This window comes from Corapipo altera, unplaced genomic scaffold (genome assembly GCF_003945725.1).
Source record: "Corapipo altera isolate COAL_440 unplaced genomic scaffold, ASM394572v1 61411, whole genome shotgun sequence".
NCBI lineage: Eukaryota > Metazoa > Chordata > Aves > Passeriformes > Pipridae > Corapipo > Corapipo altera.
In genome coordinates this window covers 11,233,658-11,256,346 of record NW_020884875.1, presented here as the reverse complement: position 1 = coordinate 11,256,346, position 22,689 = coordinate 11,233,658, and the positions used below count along the sequence as shown (strand labels likewise).

The 22,689-nt window shown below is 36.8% G+C and overlaps 1 protein-coding gene across 4 annotated transcripts in view; it reads right to left on the bottom strand.

Moving 5' to 3' along the window:
• The window catches only part of AP3B1 (adaptor related protein complex 3 subunit beta 1), a 151,516-nt gene that overhangs the window by 111,510 nt on the left and 17,317 nt on the right, over positions 1-22,689 (bottom strand). For all 4 annotated transcript variants that reach the window (XM_027634754.1, XM_027634752.1, XM_027634753.1 and 1 more), the window contains exons 3-7: positions 20,378-20,452; positions 15,856-15,951; positions 13,416-13,576; positions 10,252-10,318; positions 956-1,135 (exon numbers count right to left, since the gene is read on the bottom strand). In XM_027634754.1, coding sequence (XP_027490555.1) covers positions 956-1,135; positions 10,252-10,318; positions 13,416-13,576; positions 15,856-15,951; positions 20,378-20,452 — 579 coding nt within the window. The remainder of the gene's footprint in view (positions 1-955; positions 1,136-10,251; positions 10,319-13,415; positions 13,577-15,855; positions 15,952-20,377; positions 20,453-22,689) is intronic.

The window sequence follows — 22,689 nt, the reverse complement described above, 5'->3', positions numbered from 1 at the left end:
ACACAGAATGCCATGGCATTTCAGTCTTGATTCCCAGGCAAATGGTATTAAAAGACAGTTTGAATGAATTCAGTGATAGTTGGTGTCATTCCCTATTCCAATGCTGAAAAAAGAAATCTTTAAAAATTGTTAATATGCTAATTACAAACCACAATAATCTGCACTGAAATGTACATCTTTAAACATGAATGGTTTTCAAATTAAATGGTAAAACTTAACATTAGTAATATCCCCAAGCCTGTAATAAACGCAAACAACCAGAACTGTGGAGTAATTTTATACAGTTCTTTCCAGAAGTACTCTGTCTTTTAATTTAAATTGTTATTCAGAGTTAAATCCATATTGAAGCAATAGCATCAATTTCTTGAGCTGTGCCCTTTTTAGTTGTAAGAAGTGACAGGATTTGTATTTTGAATATCTCCTTTTATAAATGCTAAAGAGTATACTCATATTCACATCGTTAAAATGAAAATACAATGTTTTTTGTATTTCACATTTCAAATACTTATATTCAAGTCTCCACACAGTGCCTCAGCACATTAGCAAAGCCTAGACAAGTAGAGTGATGATTCTCATGTTGTGATACTGGGTATTCATATCTAAAATGCAAGTTGATTCTACCCAGTGTCAGGACAGAATGATAAAACTTTCTTGTTCTCACTCATGTAAAAGCAAAGAGTCATCTGGCTCAAAGAACCACAGAAAAAGGAGTCTCTCTGCTGCCCATGGGATGTGCCATGGGTAAAGCAGAAAAGGTTATAGCTTGGAAGGAGAATTCTCACGTTCTGAAGAAGGGTAAATGATTTGCGTTAGTGAAGTCTTAGGGAGCTGACTCACATATTTGATTGGTATTAAATCCCCATAGAAATGCATCTTAAAAGACTAAGTACATACAACAATGGAAATAATTCAGAATGTAGGCTCACAATACTATTTTTAAAAGTCACAAGCTTACCTTCCATGGGCTTACAAACTGCGTACGTGCATATCGAGTTAACATGTGAATTATAACAACTTGACCCCACTCTTCCACATCAACCAACAAGTTGCAGAGCTTTCGGTAGTTCTTGTGAATCAGATCTATTCTATCTGGACACACTTCCTCAAATGCCATCACAACGCTCCCAGCTACCAGCTAGAAAACAAAATATAAACCAGAAGGTCAGTACTGCCTCTGCAGTTCATCCACAATTGAGAATCAGAATTAATACTAGCAATTCTCAGCAATCTTTAATTATTTCTATTCAGCAAAAACAAACAAAACAACAACAATAAAAAATAAGTCCATAGAAATGGTATCTTACTCAAAACAGAATTGGGGTAATATTATTAGAACAGAGAAAACACTTGCTGTTTCTATTACTCACATAAATCCTACTTCCCAGCCCTGAAGACAGTGCAACGTAGGCATAATTTTTTTTTTTCAGTTTTAGCTTCCAAATAAATTATCAGAGAACTTGCAATTAACTCAGAAGTAACAGGAAACAACAAGAAGTAAAACACAGCAATATGCCCAATAACATTTATTAGGATTCTCTTATCAACACTGCCCTGATCAAAAGAAAGAGGAGCTGAGGCAAGTTCCCTGGCATTATCAGAATCCAAACTTCTCTCTCAATACGGAAAAATTAACTGTCATAGGAAATTTTATATTTAGTTTTATGAATACATTCTGCAAAAAAAAAGCCACAAAAATGAGTAATACAATAAAGAGATATATTAATACCTTTCCTCAAAGAACACAAACATAATTTCTGCATGTTGTTCAGCCCTTCCCTACCAATTACAAAATTGCAGGAATGGATCATTTATGTCTTGTCATGTTCTCACACAATTTTTTGCCTCCATAAGAAATAAATCTTTATTTATACAAAAAGATTCTCATGCTGACTATGATTGTAAAATAGCTTTGTTTTTATGAGAAAATTAAATAGGTGATCAACATGCTAACACCTTGGGGATTACTGAAACCTTCTGCCAGGGTATTTTCTTTTAAAATAAAGGAAGGAAACACATACTGGAATTCCAGTTAAAATTCTGTCAGCAGGTTAATCAAACTGTGAGAAAAGCTCAAAAGCTGACCATGCCTTATAAGGGCATATGATTGTGTGCCTGGAACTACTATTCTTTCTCTTCTAATTGCTTTAATTAAGATTTGCTTTGTGTCAGAGTACATGTTAAGTCAAATAACTAAAATGATGAGACTTTATATGAAGCAGCTGATATGTATGCAGTTAGCATGCATGCAGTATAGCCTTCTGGCAGCAAATTAATGTCATATTCTATCTGAGCACTAGGGATCTGCATTTCAACCTCTAAAATTTCCCCAATGACTTAAAGTAAGCAATTAAATAGAAGTGCAGTTTATTGAAATGGTACTTTTTGGGAAATATTAAATACAATGATATTCATATGTTACATTTTTCTCCTTGCATTTGGCTGACATGTGGTTTATTAGTATGCGCCCAACATTACAATTGAAAGAAAACAGCTCAGAATATAGTCTTGCTATTATGCTAAACCAGTCTCAGGCTCTGTGGGGATTTTATGAATTACCAATAAGAATAAACGTGAAGTTGCATTTATTGTCTCCAGCCTCATCCACATACTGGTACCTGCTGGTCCCAGCAAGTACGCAACTCATTCCAGGGAGCAAAATTTGATTATTTGATAGAGCTAAATACACTTTACATCTAAAATAATTTACTATTTTTTGCTGTATCACAAAAACAAAAGCTCTTTTTTATATGCTGTTGTACTAAACTTTCTTCACAACAACGTGCTGCAGTAAGCTATTCTGTAATTAAAAACTGCTGCGAGTTGATGCTTACATAGGGATTCAAAACTCAGCAGAAGGCAGTGATTAATCCCAAGCAAATCACTATCAGTCCTGAGTAGGTATTCAATTAGACCATAGAAGCTGAGTATGGAAGACTGAAAAGGTGGGAAATCTCTTTATCAGGATGCAGAACTCTGAACTGCAGTTGAGGCCAACTTGCAGAGGACGGTGTGATAGACCTGGAGCTTTAGAAGAGAGGGATGATATTTTTGGACCACAGAGACTTTTTGTAGGTCACTGTCCCATCTCTGGGGTGAGGGAGACTGACACACAGATCAGTTTATGACTACAAGAATAGTCACAATCTAATATATAAATATATAAATACCCTTTTAGGTTCATATGTGAAGGACAACACAGATGTCCTTCATGGTATCGTGGTAATCGTGGAGTGGATACACTTGCCTTTTACTGCTAGCAAGCCAGTACACACATTTTGCTGTATTTCTCCTTCATTTGGATATGATTTAGTCTGAAAGCTGACATAAAATACATAAAACACTAGCTCAGATAATTTAAAACTGAAAATATATCCTATGAACATTTCTGGCTTTTTAAGAGCTCAGTTACTGTGAGTAAAACACAATAATTTAATGCAAAGAAAGAGTCAAACTGAAATACAAGAATTCTAAATAATTACTTATTTCAAGTCATATCAGTCACCCACTCAAGTTTACAACGAGAATGCTGTCAGTTGTGAAAACTGACAAAGATATTAAAAGATATTAAAGGTTATTAATAAAAAATTGAACATATGCTATGAAATGCAAGAGGTGTACTGGACAAACAAGCATTTTATTCCTGTGGCAAGTCACTAGATTTACAAGTTAATACAGGAATTGCCATTCATTCATAACACTATTTAAGATCATGCCTCTCTCTCCACTATTGCATCTTCTAAAATTAGGCTTTTCATTTGAAAGGGGGAAAAAAAAAAAAGAATGTGACAGATTGAAAATGCACTGGTGACAAGAAGATTTCTCTGAGAAGATTTCTTAATGCTGTCTTAATAAGAGATTATTTTTCAGTTGACACTTTTTCCCCTATAGTTTGATCCTACTATATATCTAAACATCAGTGGAACAGCTAATAATCTTGTTTATTAAATGCTCAACATTCCATAAAAATATTTAGAATTAAAACAAAATGATTCAATCAGAATATAAAACCAAAAAATATCAGTTTCTAAAAAACAGTCAGTTAATTTCCATCTCACTGTGTCAATAGTAGCTTTTTGTATAAGGAGAAAATATAAATCACTCCAACAAAACTAGCAATGAGCTCGTCAAATTCAAATGCTGCTTTCCATTTATGTATTTTTTATATTAAAGCAATAAACATGGTTCATTTGTCTTTCACTGGATGCCACATTTTTCTGTGCTGTTGCTATGAACTTCAGCCATTAGCTGTGCTCCAAGGTAAACTATATGAACCATCAACAAAAGTGACACCCAATCTATGGAGTTCATATTTTCTCCAGATTATCTATGCTAGTTGACAAGTTGGTAATGAAAAAAATCACACTAAGCAAATGGTTCCTCTAATAACAATAAATTTTCTATAAAATTATGAAGGGTACAAAATGTTTCCTTGCATCTATTTTGTCATGAATTCTAATTAACGCTGCAAAAACCTGAGAGTGCTGGGTCATCACAAGAAGTGCATCGAGGTTTGATTGATAATACAGTGCAAGTTGGCCCATGCTGCCAAGATTCTTCTCTTTTAAATTAATGGCCACCCCACCTGCCCTAATCATGCAGCCCAAATGATATTCCCCTTCTTATTTCAATTTTCTGGAGGTAAGGAAACTGGAAAAGATCAGTCATCTATCTTCTAATAGCTGGATAATAGATATATCACAATAAAACATCTGCATGAACTCAGTAATTTTTTTCCACAAAAGTGAAGCATTTACCAACATTAAATCAATAAGTTAAGAAAATACTGTTTTACACTACACATTTGGGTTCTAAACTGAAATATTACATTATTAACTGAAGCCTACTGTTAAAAAGAAGAGAGCCCAGCTTTCTTTCTCCATTATCGCTAAATATACTGCTTTAGATTAAAAGACCAAGACTTTCATTGCAAAGCCATCACCAATTCCTAGGATCATTTTTTAATCAAAGGAATCTCACTTGGAAAGAATCTGCACTTCATGTAGTAACCACACAGTCTGCAAAAGAAATCTAAATACTCATCTATTTGCATAAGGTCTTTTCACCCCTCAGAGTTAATACTAAGTTGTATCTGTTATAAAGTAAATTATCACACCAGAACAGAAAAATAAATTGGTTATAACAGAGATATATAGCCAACAAATACAACAAATAAAATATATAGTCAAACAAATAAAAACAGATCAAAGCTACAGATGGAAACCTGAAATAAATTTGGGCATTTTTAATACACCCATCATCCATACAACTACATTCTAACTACAGTTCTACATCCTGCCTTTTATCTTTAGATGCAGTTTTTGATACACTTTGGGGTACTTTAATTTGGATGGAGGAATGTAAGTCACAAGTTCTTTTTGCTTTACAGGTTTGGATAACAGACATGATTCCTTTTCAATACCAACATGGATTTTTTCTTTTAAACGTTTCTTTTAACTGCTGTAACTCAGATATCATCAATGAACTTGACTTTTATTGTTGTTTATACAATCAGAGCAGCGCAGGCTATTAACTTCAGTCCCTCACAGAATGCCAAAAGCAACTTAAGCAACAAATCTTGCCTTAAATCCTACACATCAAAAGATTATCAGGCTTGGTAAGTGAATGGAAAAAATAGATTTAGAGTGAAGCAATACAGAATTGATTGAAAGAAAAGGGAACTAGTTTCCTCTAAACCAGCCAGTTATACTTTCACACATGACTACATGACTAGCCATATTCCTTTCAAAGAAAATCATTTTAGGATAAAATACACATGGTCTTATCTTCCCTTTTACATAAAATCAATCCAGCTGCTCAATTATCAAGAATTACTAGAAAAATAAAAGGAGCAAGTATTCATGCTCTTCTACCTGCTTATCAAAACCTGAGATAAAGCAAGGGTAAAAACATAACTAGGATGAGTTACAAGTCTGAATAATAAAAAGACATACAAACACATTTAAAATTTAAATATACTTGCACAAAATCACAGACTTGTTGGTAGGCTCTTAATGCCCAGTTAATATACCCTTGAGAGTATGTTAACAATGGCTTGCACTTGATAATTTTGCATTTTAGATTAACTAAGAGCTTGGCTTTTAATTGAATCTTTGTGTTAAGACACTCAAGGAGTAGAGTGATCTTTCCTTTGTCTCACCAGAAATTTTAATGAAGTGCTGATTTAAGGTTAGATCTCATCTCATTTTAAGTTTTGCTTACCTCAGCTTATATTAAAATTTACTACTGATTGAGACCTAAAAAAAAATGAACACATACCATCTGATAAAAGGGCTTAATTTTACTGTAGTAAAATTCCCATACAGATAGTTTATTGCTATTTCAAATGTAAAATGAGTCTTACTAATTTAAATACATTGTGTCTTTTTTGTGCAACAAAAACTGCATTAATAACACATAATAGCATGTTCTGGTTTACAGAAATTTAGAGGCATCTATATTTATTAGCTGTTCTATCCTTCATTAACATCAGGATTATACCAGGAAGTTTCAAAAACACTGATTTAGGTCAAATAGTTACAGAAAATAAACAAATTTTGAGTAAAAATTTACTTCTCATTAAAGCACAGTCTCAAATATCACTTGAACAATATTCAACACTTATATACATTGTTATTGCTACTAATTACATTATCCCTCCAAACATGTCTAAAACAAATAGATTAAGAACAACAAAAGAAAATATGGTGGATTTTCTTAGATTCTGTTGTTAATACACAATACATTATGGCTTGTCTGAGGATTATCAGACCTTAAGTACAAGAAATACCAAAAATAACCCGACATTTCCATTAAGTGAAAAAAAGGTGGAGAACCACTGATATTCAACAATTCCTGAAGTCACCAAGATTCTCCCACTCTGGTGAACAAACTGATTTGCTGATACTAGATTAGAGCTATCAAGAGATGACAACTAATGTTCACGTAAGGGAACAGCTTCTGTGCATTTTAATGGAAGGAATTCAAAGATTAGTGTCAATTAAACACTTGCAGTTCCAGTTCCACATTATCATCCTATGAATTTCAGGCATTTTGATTGTCAAACAGGCATTAATCAAATACAGGCACTTTATGAGGCTACGACCAAAAGCTGCTCTTCTACAGCTCTATCCCATTTATAGCCTTTCTATGGCAACAAACCAGACATAACTTTCGTAAGCAAGGCTGCAAAATAAAAAAAAGCTTTTGTCTTTTTATGTATGTAGAAGAAGCTGTTTCTTTTACACTAAGTGTAAGAAGTTCAGCTTCCCTGAGAGAATACAAAAAGGTGAGTCAAATTAACACAAATTTCCCAGAAGCAGCCTCATTAAGACCTAGAAAGTTGCCAACTTAAGGCTACATAGGCTACATAGGTACAAACCTGTAGTCAAGGACCATCACCCATAAGCAGCTGCATCTCCTCCAATTTTAAAAGCTAGAACTAGCTACAAGTGGCACTCTGATTTCCCCACTGTGAGTAAACTGCTGTTTTCCAATTAGGGACAATGAATAAGCTCATTCAGATAGGAGTTACCTGCTAATGAAACACTTGTGCCCTATGCACTTTCTGGTAGTAACGTGGGGCTTTCTGGGAGCTTTCTGGGAACATTCAGTGGTATGTTGTTATGACCCGCCCCAGAAAAAGGGAGGGGGATAACTCAGGTTTTTATCAATAATTCCCTTGGGGTGGATTAGAGTGAAACGACACTAAATAATTGGTGTCTGAAAACATATACTGGTAAGGTTTATTTTAACAATTCTGTATCAACAAGCATGCTAACAGTTTGGGTGTTGTCATAAAACAATGTAACATAAAGATAACTTTTGGGGGGGGAGAAACTGTTTAGGGGAGAGGAAAACTAGGATGAGAGTAAGGGAAAAGAGAAGCTGAGAGTACAAAAGAAATGGACATAGTCACCGCCCACGGGATCCAGCGATGCTTGAGAACGATGGTCATGATTCGCAGGCGGTGGGGGAGAAGGAGAACTCCCAAATTCTCAAAGTCACCAGTCAGTTTATATACCCTCAGCATGCTTTTGCACCTCCCTGGCATGAGGAGTTGTTTGCCTTTTAGAGCTTAGCACTGGAGGGAGGGATGGGCCCGATTGGCCACCTGAGGTATCTTCTTGCCTTTTAGGGCTTAGCCCCTCTGAGGCAACTTCTTGCCTTTTTAGGGCTTAGTCCACCTGAGGCATCTTCTTGCCTTTTTAGGGCTTAGTCCACCTGAGGCATCTTCTTGCCTTTTTAGGGCTTAGCACTGAGGGGATGCGCTCAACTGTCCATCCGGGGTATTTGCATTTTTAGGGCAAAAAGTCAAAGCCTGCAAACTCCTGGAGTGCATAAATCATTAACTATTTCAGTCTCTGACATATGTGACAAAAGATAGCTTCTTAAGGTAAAGCTTTTCCATGCTACAGTATTCCTCCCAAAGCTATTAAGGACTGATCTACTTTAGATCACCACAAGCTGTGGAGTTTTTGACAAAAAGAGCACACATTAATACTTGGTTTTGATTCAGAGAGTCTTGAAGAAAGATTTGTATGGTTTCTTTTCGGAATAATTACTCTTCATATCACTTCCCAAAAGAGTAAAACTTCTGAAGCTGAGATGTGTCAGTCCAGACTGGAATCAGGTCTTGCTAGGGAATAGACCAAGAGGGATCAGAGGGAGGAAAAGGTTGCAGCAGTTAACCATGTTATGTCTCCAAACAGGTTCAGAAGACATGATTCTAGTCCATCATTCTTAGCCTCTTGAATGTGCCAACAAAATAGCATAATTTTGACTACTGTTTCAGCTGGTATCTTCACAAATGCAGCGTCCATTATTCAGCGTCACAGAGGCACTAGAATTATGGCACATATTAAGCAATGAGCACTGATGTCCTTATGAGTGACTCCAAATGCAAGGAAAAAGAAGATCCAAACCTAGTCTATACTTTTTTCCTCTAACATATTGTTAAAGTAAATGTGTAAATGACTGGTTGTTGACTTGCCACTTACCATATGCAATAAGGACTAGGAAACAGAGAGAAGACTCAGGGATTTTATTTTCTTGATGGTTTTTTAGTCTTTTATGCCTCCATAGGAACAAACAATTTAATCTCACACTCACAGTTTGCATACACACCAAGAGTTTGAGCCACAAAAAGAAAATACAAAAAGAACCACTGCAGGGACAACTTCACAGAAACACAAAGGCCTCTGACAAGTAAGTACAGGTCAAGTAGAGATGCAAACAGGAGACATAACTAACTGATTTACAGTCTGCTGAGCCATTAAGCTCTAACACACTCCTTCACTAACCCTTCAATGGAAGTTGCAAGATGTCTTTTAGAGAACAGCACCATTTATGTCCTGAACACCTTGACTGTGCTAGAACAATGGAGAATACAAAAACACTTGGCAAATGGGAGATGAAGCAACACAACATGTGGTACCCTAGCAATACTTTCCTTTAGTCAAAAAGCATTCCATTCATTACATTAGTAACCTGCACACAGTGACCAAGAGAATGTTTTAATTTACAATTCTGGTTTCTATTCGAAATCTAACTTTGATTCCTTGCTCCATTATCTTTCCAGGTTATACGTGGGAAACTTACTTGCAGAATAAAAGAAAATAAAGTGTAAGACCATTGTGAAACATCTAGGAGCTCATACAGAAAATCTGTACCTATATAGGGCAGGTAAAATACAACAGGAGTGTTAAATTTACAGAAATTTTGCCAGAACATCTCTTATTTACCAGACTGGAAGTGAAGATATTTGAAAGAACAAACAAGTGCACAGCAAGTGCAATTTTTTAATAACTGTAGACACTACAAGAGAGATGGATGTCAATAAGCACAATGTGCATCATACAGAACTAATTTATTCTTACTAACACTATTCTTACTAAACTAACTGAAATTACCAAGCTAATGTCCCAATGAAAAAGTGGATATGAAAATTTATACATAAAGACTTGTACATTGATTCATATAATTATATAACTTTAATTTTCAAAATAAAGTTTAAAGAAGCATACATAAAAACATGCTAACAAAAACAGATTAATTAACAGACTCACGATCCAAAGAGACAGTCACTATTACAGTCATACTGTAATACATAAATACACAATGACACTTCTATCTGAAAACATATAAAATCACATCAGCAAGGGTTAGGAAAGCATATTACATACTACTAAATGACAGGCTCCAGAGTAAACTCCTTAAAAATATAAGCATGTGTAATAGAAAACTGTTTCTTACCGTACTTCTATCCTTCAAAAGCTTTTCTATCACTTCAATTAACATTTCCTTTTGCTCTGGATCAAGACTAGAAAGAAAAATAAAATAATTTTTACTCATTCAGTCAGACTATCCAAAACTATAAGAGGTTTGGTTTTCTGACCTTTACACACAAACTTGGAACAAAGAGCATTGAAGAAAACATTGCCAGAAAAAGCAAGTACTGCAAAGAACTCTTCGTAAAAGAACTTAACTGAATATAAGTTACTAATTAACTGAATTGCAGGAGTATAAAACTAAATTATGAATATTATCTTATGTTATATCACTTACATGTGTTCTATAAGAAACTTAATACTTAAACTCATAAAAAGTTCAGGATTTAAGAAACATTAAGACAGGCCAACCTACATCAGGGAGAACTTGACTGAACTTCATATTTTAAGTCATAAGGATCTCACTGCTTTTGCAGAAGTGAATTTCAGCATGAACTAATTCAGTAGTGAATGAACACCAGAACAAAGAAGAATCATATTTTTATTATCTAATTATCACTATAAAACTTCAAGTAAGACACTTTGTTAACCACTAATTTTAGTGAGAAGTACAGGAACTCAAAGATTTGGACATTGTTTTCAATCCAATGTATAGGACATGTACCTATACAAAGTTGGTGTGCAGGCTGATACGAAATAGACTGCTCGAAGTCCTACGTAAATAGTAAAACAACAGGAAAAACAAAAGTTGCAAAAAACAACCTTTGTAGCATCCTTTCCATATTAAAAGAGCAGAGAAAAGTTTGCCTAAGATATCCACTATTGTAACACCTGCTTCTTAGGTAGGTAAGGATCAGCTTTGCATTCCAGCTCCTTCCTCATCATGCATCTACATAGCATGGAAGAATTCAAAGCCAAAGCAGAAGAAAATACAAAGGGAAAGTGAGTACAAAGAGTGATACAGATGTGTAGTTCTATGCCTTTGGAAAGCCATTTCAATATGGATACAGTTACAGATAAGTAAGGGAGTATTTGGTCATTACTGTACACTTCAGTTTTAATGCTGAGTCATGAACTGCCCTAATGTACAGTATAGCCTTTCTAGTTACAGATTCACAAAGTGAGTATCTAGCTATGTACTACTTCACTAAGACTTTAAGACCTAGCAATACCAGAACATGCAAAATGGATAACAAAACTTTGTTAGAAGCCACTATCATCATAAGCAAAGCAACAGTACGTTGTTGCATAAGTACTTTTATGATCACCTTTCATTCCCACTTCTATTTTGGTCAGGAAGTTTTACTGGATCTTCTGCCAAGGACTAAAACCTTCAGAGGAAAAGTCAAAAGTTTTTCTTATGTGATCAAGCAAATCATCAGTAAGGGTTCCAATAACTGAATTTACATTCCTCCCCCTCCTCTTTCCTGATGTTTTAGACAAGGAAGGGAGCATTTTTGGAGTGGAAATAAAAGAACAGGCTAAAAGAGCTCTAGTTACAGGGCTATAAGACTTAATAGCAATGCTAGACAGAGCATCTTGCAATCATACAAGATGGGATGTTTATGCAAGAAGTGCAGGGATCTAAATTACTTCAGGAGGAACAAGAGTAGGAAAATAAAGGGAGACAAGTGCACAAAACGAGTCAAGTGTATCTAAATGCTTTGCTGCTCAGCACACTCGTCTACCCATGCTGTGCACCTGCTGACTACAGAGGCAGTCTCTATTCCATGTGCATATGTGATATGGAGATCTAAGCTCTAGCAGCTGGAGTTAAACCATGGGTTATACGGACCTGTATAACAGTAGCACCAGCAACCAGAGCAAGTATGTCAGTGTGTGACTGCCTGAGAATATCAAACCAGACTGGGTGGCTTGGGATGCCAAGTATTGAACTGGGGCCATTGATCTAAACTGGACACCTGTGTGTGCCTCTGAGTGCTACAACTGAAGATCTTACTTACCAGTAGGACCAGTGTATCCAGGCGAAGTATTGGAGAGACTGTAAGGTCTGGAGGTTGACTGAGATAACCATGTCTCAATCTCTCTCACCTCCTCTCTACCTCCCACAAGACAAGCAGAGAGGAGGAGATATATGGGCCACTTACAGCATAGTCTGAGTCTCTAAACTGAGATACTGTGGGATTCACAGTGTCTGAGTGAAAGGGCAGGGCATGTGTGTATCTGACTGAGGGGGTCTGTAGCAGGAAGTGTGGTGGGTTTGCAAGCACTGTGTGCTTGTGTGTGGCAGAAACTGGGAGACTGGGGATGCAAAGCCACTTCCTGGAAACATGGAACATCTAGGATTATCAGTGGGGGATCCATATTGTACACATCTAGGCATACTAATGGGTCTGTATACTTATCAGCCAGAAGGTGCAAGAGGATAAGGTTGTTGGTGCTGGTACTGTCTGCATGACTGCTGATTTCTGTCTCTGCTCATCTGTATAGATGGCTGTGGGTATGTGTGTTGTACATGTATCTTGTATGTGCCTATCAGGAACACATGCTCAGCCTTGCATCTGGGTGGTTTGAGAGGGCATGGAACTGCAGCTGCCTGAGGTTACCTGATTCAGAACCTCTAACATCTCTCAAACTCCACTTTTTAGCGTAGATGAAATAAAAATGAAGTATATAGTAGAATAAACGCCTGACGATGTTTTGCAAAGGTACAAGCTCTGCTGCCCCCACCTCTGCAAAACAGTATCAATGTCTTGATAAGAACTCTTCCCCAACATGAATTTCTGACAAAAGAGGAAGATCTGGAAGATTTGGACTTGCACAGATAAAATTTCTACCAGTTAGCATTCTTTTGTCATATGCATTACAAACTACAGCAAATGCCTTCAGGATGAAAGATGCAGACTTTAAACAGAGAAATCTTAACATTTGGAGAATACCCACCAGGACAGTTGTTACGCAGATGAAAATAACCAGTAGGTTAAAAACTAAAAGATAGTGTATCAGTCTCTTTTTGTATCTCTTTACAGTTATATCCTTTTAGTCTAGCAAGCAAGAGAATTGCTTGAATTCCAACCAAACCACTTGACTGATGGAATGTCTGCACACACGTTATAGTTTTAAGAAACTGATCTCATATCTGAGACATGCCAAACCCCCAGTAGTCTTTTTAAATGTAGCCCACAACTATCTTAAAACTGCTTTTCAGTATTTGCCAGAATCACTTACCTATACAGTTTTTGGATTGCATGGGCTGCATTCTTTCTCACATAAGGAGATAAATCAGATGAGGCTTCCTTAATAGCAAGCATCATAATAGGAACAATAATTGGGACCCGGATACTGGATAAAACTCTTAAAGCACTTGCACGGATTAATTGATTAGGATCCTAAAGAATAGGAGGGAAGGGGAGAAAGAAAATAAGATAATGCAGAAACAAATAATAAATTTGCTGCAGTCTTTACACTTAATTAGTAACAACACATTAAAACATGTAAATCTATCTGACTGTAAGTCAGGCCTGTAAGTGAAGGCCACACTACTAAGAAAACGTGCCACACTTCACACAAAGAAATTTTCAACAACCAAAAAAAAAGTAAAACAAATTAAGAACGAGAACATTAAAACATTATGAAAATCGGAAAATTTTACAAAGGAAACATTAACATAATGCACTTTCACAAACAAAATATGGGAATGATGGGTAAAAAAGACTAATATTTTATTTAATTATCTGATACATTTGTTGCAATCCAAGTGGAATTCAGATATTCTCAAAGACACACTAGCTCAGCTTTATTACTTATATTTAAGAAAGGTCAAATGAAAATGTTGTTTTCAGTTGTGACACTCACACTCAAGTTCTTGAGAACAAATCCACTCTATGCTTTATGTCAAGATACAAACTGAAGCCAGTAACAAAATGAATTTTTAAACAACATGTCAAAATACTAGGCTAAATGTTTTGAGACTTTTTTCTGTTTCTTTTCCTCCCTTCTTTTGTCCCAGTTCTTGGTCCTCTTTTACAATACTAGGGTTAGCTCGGAGATCCAACACACCCGTATTTGGAAGAACAGCTACATAAACTTTGTCCTTTAATCACGGGCTTGGGATACGAGGGAAAAATGTTGCTTAATAAGGTACTAAATCCTCCAAAATCCAGCAAACTGAAATTGCAGCATTGTTAATTCAGTGTACTGTCCTGCCAGAAGGGAACTTCCTAAAGAACATTTCTCCGAAGGACTGAAAACTGGCAACACAGATTTGCAGACTGGTATTACTTAATGATTAGTTCATCTAAACTCTCAAAATTCTTACATTTTAGCAGCTTCTGAGTAGTAAGAATCTGGATGGTGAAAGCACTTAATTGGACAGTTTTGGGAAAACAACTTGTTCTTACCAGAGTTTGCAAATCTCATCTGCAGTCACAGAAGTTGAAAATACCCTAAAACGTTCTTTCTACAGAGGGAGAAAAAAATCTCCACACATAAAGCCAAATTATAATCATTGCAAAAAGATAAACAAAACATTAAAAAAATTAACAGAGAATTAATTATATTTGCCTATTTTTTATAGCAGATTTCCTTAGTTGCTGACAATCTCCACTAGCTTGGTGTCTACCTCCTTGCCACATCACCACTTCTTTTTTTGCTACTCAGCCACAACATTTGACCTATCCCTTTCCTACTGTTCTCATTACCCACAGCTTTTAAAAGAGTTATGCCATGAGAAGTGATCATTGCATACATATATCACTAGAAACACAGGACACAAAATAATTTGAATTTTAGCTTTTCATGGCAATCACAGATAGTAAAGGTAGTACATTTGACATTGAGATAAAAGTTGAAAGGAAAAGGGCAGAAAATTCTGTAGTTGGTGTGGGATGCGCCAAGAGATGCACAAGTGGTGCTCTGATTGCAATATATCCCAACAAGATGCAAGGTCTGAGTTAAGTGATATGACAGAAATTAATTATGAACCTAGAGTAGCCTTACAAGAAAGGTACAAGAAAAAAGAAAAAAGTGATCTTCTCTTATTATAAAACTGGCCAAATTTAAGAACATAGACTTAATAAATTATTCTTTTCTCCACAGTCACACTTCAAAAGCAACCCTAATCTTTGCTCTCTAATCCCATTTCTAATTGTGATCTGATTTGAAACAGAAGATTACAAAATGCTTTTTTTCAGTGCTTTTAATGAAAAAGCACTATGTGCAACACACTGAATATTTTAATTTAGGTACTACTATCTTCCTTATCTTTTTTCCAATCCTCTGTTGTAAACAAAGTTCTTTTACATAAACTAAAATGAAGACAGGTAGTTCATGGCAATAACAGGGTCTTTTTGCTATATACATAAGTGATGTTGGAAGGAGAAAAGGCATTCCAGAAATTAAATGTTACACTGTGGATTTGAGAGCACCATTCTGCTGCCTTTCTTCAGTGAAGTAATTTTACATCTTGCAGGTTTAGCTGCTTGACAAGGTTTAAGGTAGTACAAAAAACTTTGTCAATCACATAACTTGAAACTACTTTATCAGATGCAGATATTTACATGTTTTAGTTTACCACACTACACTTACACAAATACTTCTATTTTCACACTGCTAGCTCAGAATTCCCTATGAAATGTTAGTTAGTAGTCACTTTTCAGTAGTCACTCACTTTTAAAGCACGTTGAAAAGTACTGATGGACAATAATGCTAGATCTTGCTGCTCCTCTGCGTAGCGCATCAGATAAACATATACAAGCTTTTTTATCTGAAAAGAAAAAGTACAATGAACATCACAATCAGAGAGTTTTAGAATTCTGTAAAACTAAGTCCTAGATTGCATAGTTTCAACAAAATTTTATTCTTTGAAGAAAGAGCTAATATATCACTGAAGTACTCACACACTTCTCCGATGTCTTGCAATTTACTTCAATTCTTTTAATAGAAACTCCTGAGGTGCTGCAATGTTGCTTAATGACACAGTCAGATGAAGGCTAATAACACAAAGTACTGCCTTATATTATCAACTAGTAAATAAAGAATAATCTAAGATGTTGACATATGTCAACTGATCACTTAAGCACTTCTCATGTTTTTTTTCTTATAAAAAATAGATTAAACTGCAATAGCCAAGAATTTCAACAAGTTCATTTTATTTTACCCTGAAACTCAATATCAATTATTTTAACACATTTGAAAGTGAATATAACTTCCTGCTGAAGTAATCTACACTATTTACATGTGATTAAAAGAGCACTTCTGACTATGTTTTGGAAAAAAACAAAGGACATTAGATTCACCTTTGCATGACTACAAGCATCTAAAAGATGCCGCCAACATAAGCAATTACAAAGGATGCAATGTTCAAAGATTAAGAAAATCTCAGTGTGATTTTGGGGAGGAGGGTGTTCAATTTAATTCACTTTACCCCTCATGGCCACTGTATGCCCAGGAAGCAGTGAAAACATTTTTTTTACATTTGAGTTGTAAACTGACTATTGGGGCTTATAATGGAAAATTCTGAAAGACCCTCAACTACAGCTGCGCTAATAATTACTGTCACTATCAGAAGATGTACCTTTGTGCCTATTCTGGCAAAAAAACATAATATTAAATCACAGGCGGTTACATCATACTAAATTGTTTGTTGTTCAACTATAGAGAAGTAGCAATCAACATTGACCACAAGAGGCCTGTGCACTGAATGACTGCAGGTGTGCAAAGAAAGGCTCCTTTCCTTGAAACCACTTTGGGACTAGAAATAAAAGCACTCAGAGCTTCGTGACTACACTATTCTTTTACCATTTACCTTCATTCAATGTTAAAATGCTCTGTTCTATAAAACTAATCATAACAGGAGCACATTAGGCTTGAGGAACACAGGCAGATTTGTTTAATTAATTTATCAATATAAGCACATCAAACTCCATGAATTATTGATGAAGACTTATTTTTGTTCTATACCACCAATTGTTTATTAGGTCACTTTTTGTATCCTTACCGTGCACAACGTGATGCACTTAATCAAGCTGAGGTTGGCGTGTACTTACCAAAAAAAAAATAAAATAGGGCACTTCTGTAAACAATAAGATGCCCTTTGCTTCTCTTAAAACAAATTAACATGTTATACTACTCCTTCATCTCCATTTTCCTGCATCAGAGCATTCAGCCCTGATTTTAAAATAAAAACAGAAGCCATTTCTGGGCAGGAAAGTCACTTGGATACAAAATTACTCAGATAAACCAATGTATCGTCTGCTACTACATCCTAGTAATTTGTACAGATTTGTGTAAGAATTCTTAAGAAATTCGGCAAAACATTTTCAGAAAACAGTATCATGATCAATGTACTAAGAATCTGACTTAACCCAGTAATTTCTCATAATTTCAAGAGCATCCTAAAAAATGGATCATGATAAAGGTTCCTGAGACACAAGACAGCTCTAAATAGTGCTACATTATGATCTAAACTTGTTATCTAACTCAACTTGATAAAGAAATTAGTCAAATGGCTTCAATGAATGTCCTGATCTCTTTGCAGTTTAACAGTCACTTCTTGTATAAAGAAGATATGCAAATGCATGTTTGTTTTAAAATAAGAAAACAGGTCCATAAAATATCAACAGGGAAAGGCTTCTGCTAATTAGTGTTAGGCTATGTGATAAGACCTTGTTTTCACACCACAGAGGAGCACAGAGAGACAAGGGGGATGGAGGGATGTTTGCATGCAACACCCTGCTCTGGTTTCTCCCAAGCCAATGACAGGAACCATAAGCTCAGAAGCGCAGAGAGAGACACAGCAGTAGCAGGGAAACTAAATTTAGGACTCGGAGAAAGAACACGTTGTCACACTCCTCCCAGAACCACTTCAGGAAAGCCTCAGCTCCCATGCCCAGATGTTAAAACCACCAAGTATCAATAAACACCACAGCACCTTTCAGACTTGAAAGTCTTTTATGTGTCTTTTATGCGTATTGGGTGTATGGGACACAGATGAAGAGCATCTTAGACAAGACTTAGCATGGGATGTTTCAAGGAAGAACCAAAGTGAAAGAGAAGTAGAGGAAATCTACATGATCTGGAGAAGAACAAGTTGGGGAAAACAGAGGGATAAGATGGCTGGACACATCTGAACAGTTTGCTGGTTGGTACATCTACCCTTCTACGTAATCAGTACAGTCCATTACATTTACTCATTAAATTACATTTTTATCTATTTTCCTTGGTGAAGTACTCTTTATTCAGCATGAAGGTGCATGTATGTGCCAGCAACTATAGTCAGGCCACAAGCTAGAGGGCTGACATATACATAGGCACCAGCAACTGGAAAGACCAGAGTGAAGGTACTTAAGTGTGACCCCAGTAACTGGAATGTGATGCCAAGCCATAGGGACCTCTAAATCCATGGTGGTCAGCACCTGGAACAAGGGAGGGTCTGGTTGCCTACACCTTGGCTGGGACCACAGGCCAGAGAGCCCATGACCATGAATGCCAGCAACTGAAGAGACCAGAGTCTGTGAAACCAAGCACAAACCCATGTCCCTGTGGTGCCAGTGACTGGAACGGATGCAAGTGTGCACGTGGATCAAGCTGCAGTGGCTGGCAGGTAGGTGAAGTGGCCTGTGAAGGAAGTAAGTCTGGGTATGGGTATCTAAGGGTGAGACAACAGGAAGAACTGGCACAGACCACTGAAGTCCCAACCAGCTACCAAGGAAACCAGATGGATGGCCTGCGGGCAAGATCTAGGCTTTTTCTGTGTACCTCTCTAAGGGCATAACCACGAGGGTTTGGACAGCAGAGGACTAGGGGAGTTCTGGCCAGGTCCGGTTGCGCTCAATTCATGCACACAGCTGTGTGTCTAAGGGAGAGTCCATGAGGGAGCAGCTACTGAGAAACCAGGGTAGTCCTGGTTTACAGGCATGAAACAGGGCTGCAGCATCAGGGGCTCATACATCCATGTGCCAGCAACAGGAGTGACCGAGATCCATGGGCCAGCCACTTTGCAGACTCAGTGTGGATGGATCCACACATAGCAGACATTCATCTTGAACTGACAAACTGCTGGTGCTGTTTGTGTTCACCAGGATACCCTGTGACAATTTATGGGGCTGCTTCTGTATATACATTTTTGTTTTGTATATATACATATACAAGATTTATATGTATGTGCACACCTACCAGGAATACACTCTCAGGCTCACTACTGTTGGGCTGAAAGCCTGGAGCTTGGGCAATCTTGCCTCTGTTGGCCTAGTGGTTCCAGCACTAAAGTTAAAAGCACATAAGATGAATAATACTGTTCAAGGCATTCCTCTTTGGTGTAAGGTCTCTCTGTTTAAAATTGGACTTGGAGTACTCATAACTTACAAACGCAAATTAAAGAGGAAAAGAATATTTAACTAGTCTGATTCCTTGTCTCACTTCCTTTTACTGCCTATTACTAAAAGTACAATTACCATTTCTAAAACAGTTTTAATACAGTAAATTCCTGAAAGACTCTGAATTAGCATCTTTGCACACTTACAGCTCCCATTTCCAGAAGAGGGTGGAACAACTGACGCATGCATTCAGTTGACTTAAAACTCAGTGCCTCAAACAACTCTTTACCACATTTTTCAGTGTTGCATGTTCAGTCTGCTTTCATCAAACCGATGCTTGTTAGTCACTACGAGGTCTGAAACTACAAATTTGCTATTTTTATCCAAATCTCATTTGTCAAGTCAACTGTAACTCTGACAACTCTTCACTGGAGTAGTTACTGTAGCCAGCTACTCTCTGTGCCTAACACCTGATGAAGGTGCAAGAACACACACTTTTTTTACCCAACCCTTACCTCTCGGCTTCAATCTGCAGCATACTTTTTCAAATACAATGTAGCACAACCCTAAACTTTGGAAGAAGCACCATAACTCAACTAAACTACAATAACTTTTCTCAATTACAAACATATTTCACAAACTTTCCGAAATAAAGAAATTTTTTTAAAATGTAAATAGCTGTTATACCTCCCTCCAAATCACCCAACAGGTTTCCTTTATTTACACATAAAATTTCTACCATAATGAAATAAACCCCTAGAAGTTCTAATAAAAATGCTAGAGATTTTATGGTTTATATTGAAGTCTGATACAATTAGATAAAATTTTCATAATCAGATCTTCCATAACAGCATGCTTAATGAGTTATAGGAATACCTCAATATTTTTACTGGCAACATTCTTCACAACAGCAGGAAACAGCTCAGAAGCATTTTTTCCCTTTGCAATCATCTGAAAAAAAGAAGGAAGAGACAAATCTTAGTAATGTAATAATAAAATTTATTAGAGTATGGTTTGTGCTTTGTTGATTTATTTCAGATCTGTATTTCAAATCTGATTTCTATGAAATTGAGGATAAAGCCCATTTTTTGGTTATTAGAATATATGTGATACAATCCATACAGCAAAAACTCTGAGTGCTGGCTGGTTACAAGTTTGGGCAATGGAATCAACGAACTGGACTTTAACATATAGGATGGCAAATAACTTTTAATGCCTTAAAAATAACCAGAAACAGAGATCTTGCTAATCTGAAAAGCCTTGTAGAATTACCTTTTCAGAGCTGGGGAAAAAAAAAAAATAAGCACAACAAAACCCATCAGAAGCTATACAAGTTTCAGTCCTGCTCCTTTTCCCTGAAACAATCTTGGTTTGCAACAGCATCAAGGATAAAAATAAAAATAGACATCACACTTTAAAAACAAGGTAAGGTTGTTTTCCATAGCAAGTTAAACACAAAAGGCTGTAAAATGTTTATAGAGAACAAAAAAGGATATACAAAAACCACACAGTGAAAGTAAGATAAATGCACTAATTTTCTTCTATTTTTCTTTTTTTTTTTTTTTTGAAAGGAAGTTCTCATGTTTGATCTTGGAGAAATCTGAAACCAGACATGTCATAAACAATAAAATTGTCACAATAAAGACCATAAACAACAAAACCCCAGTTTAGTTTCAGTACTTGTACAAACGCTGCAGTTGCACAACGTTCTTATTTCTTAGATTTAATTGCAGTAGACTGTCTGGCAGTACTTTTAAGTCCAAACTTAAAACTTTTCAGGGTTTTATTCAACAGCACTGTAACTTGATGTAACATAACTGAGAATCTGTGTGTCTTGCCCAAGGATGAGATTCAGCCAAACATCAAGTAAATCAAAAAGCTCACTAAGCAATTACAGAATCATAGAATAGAGACCTTTCAAGTCACCTAGTCCAACTTCCCTGCAGTGAACAGGGACATCTTCAACTAGATCAGGGTGCTCAGAGCCCTGTCCAATCTGATATTGAATGTTTCCAGATATGGGGCAACCACCATCTCTCCAGGCAACCTGTAACAGTGTTTCACCACCCTCGCTGTAAAATACTTTTTCCTTATATCTAACCTAAATCAACCTTTTAGTTTAAACCATCACCCTTTGTCCAGTCACAACACGTCCTACTACAAAGTTCCCGTCCAGCTTTCTCGTAGGCCCTTTTGTAAGTACTGAAAGGTGCTATAAGGTCTCCTCAGAGCCTTCTCTTCTCCAGGTTGACAACCCCAACTCTCTTGGCCTGTCCTCAAAGGAGACATACTCCAGCCCTCAGATCATTCTTGAGGCCTCCTCCAGACATGCTCATACATGTACACGTTTTTCCTGTGTCAACAACCCCAGAGTTGGATGCAGTTCTTCAGGTGAGGTCTCTGGTACCAGAGCAGAGTAGAAGGGCAGAATCCCCTCCCTTGACCCACTGGCCACGTTTTCTGGGCTATTATAAGTGAACACTGTCAGCTCACAACCAGCATTTCACTCACCAGAACTCCCAAGCCCTTCTTGGTAGAGCTCCTCTCAATCCCTTCACCCTCCAACCTGTATTGATACTGGGGTCTGTCACAACCCTAGGGCAGGGCCTTGTACTTGGTCTTGCTGAACCCCATGAGGTCCACATAAGTTTCCCATGGGTCCAGCTTGTCCAGGTCCCTCTGGATGGCATCCCATCCCTCAGGCACGTAAACCACACCACTCAGCCTGGTGTTGTCTGCAAATCTGGTGAGGGTGCACTCAATCCCACTGTCTACATCACTAATAAAGATATTAAACAGTACTGGTCCCAGTACGGACGTCCACTAGGGTCCAACACAAATAAGCAACAACAAATATGCAGGGATCCAACAAAGAAACGTGAGCTCTGCAACTGCAGTTACTCCTGTACATAACCATCTTACACTTTGACCATTATTCAACATTATATAGCCGATTACACTTCATATTCTTAACTCACAGGTCTGTTCGTGTACTTTGTTGATAAAACACATCAAAAACATAAAGAATTAGGATCTCGTGCAACAAAAGCAAAAATACACAAAACCAGGCAATACCCGAGAAACTGTATATTCACAGAAGCTTAGAAGAAAGATGATGGAAGACAAAAAAAAGGCTGCTGTAGTTCAGGCTATTAGTCACTCTTTCAAAAGGGTTTAAGAGCAGCTAT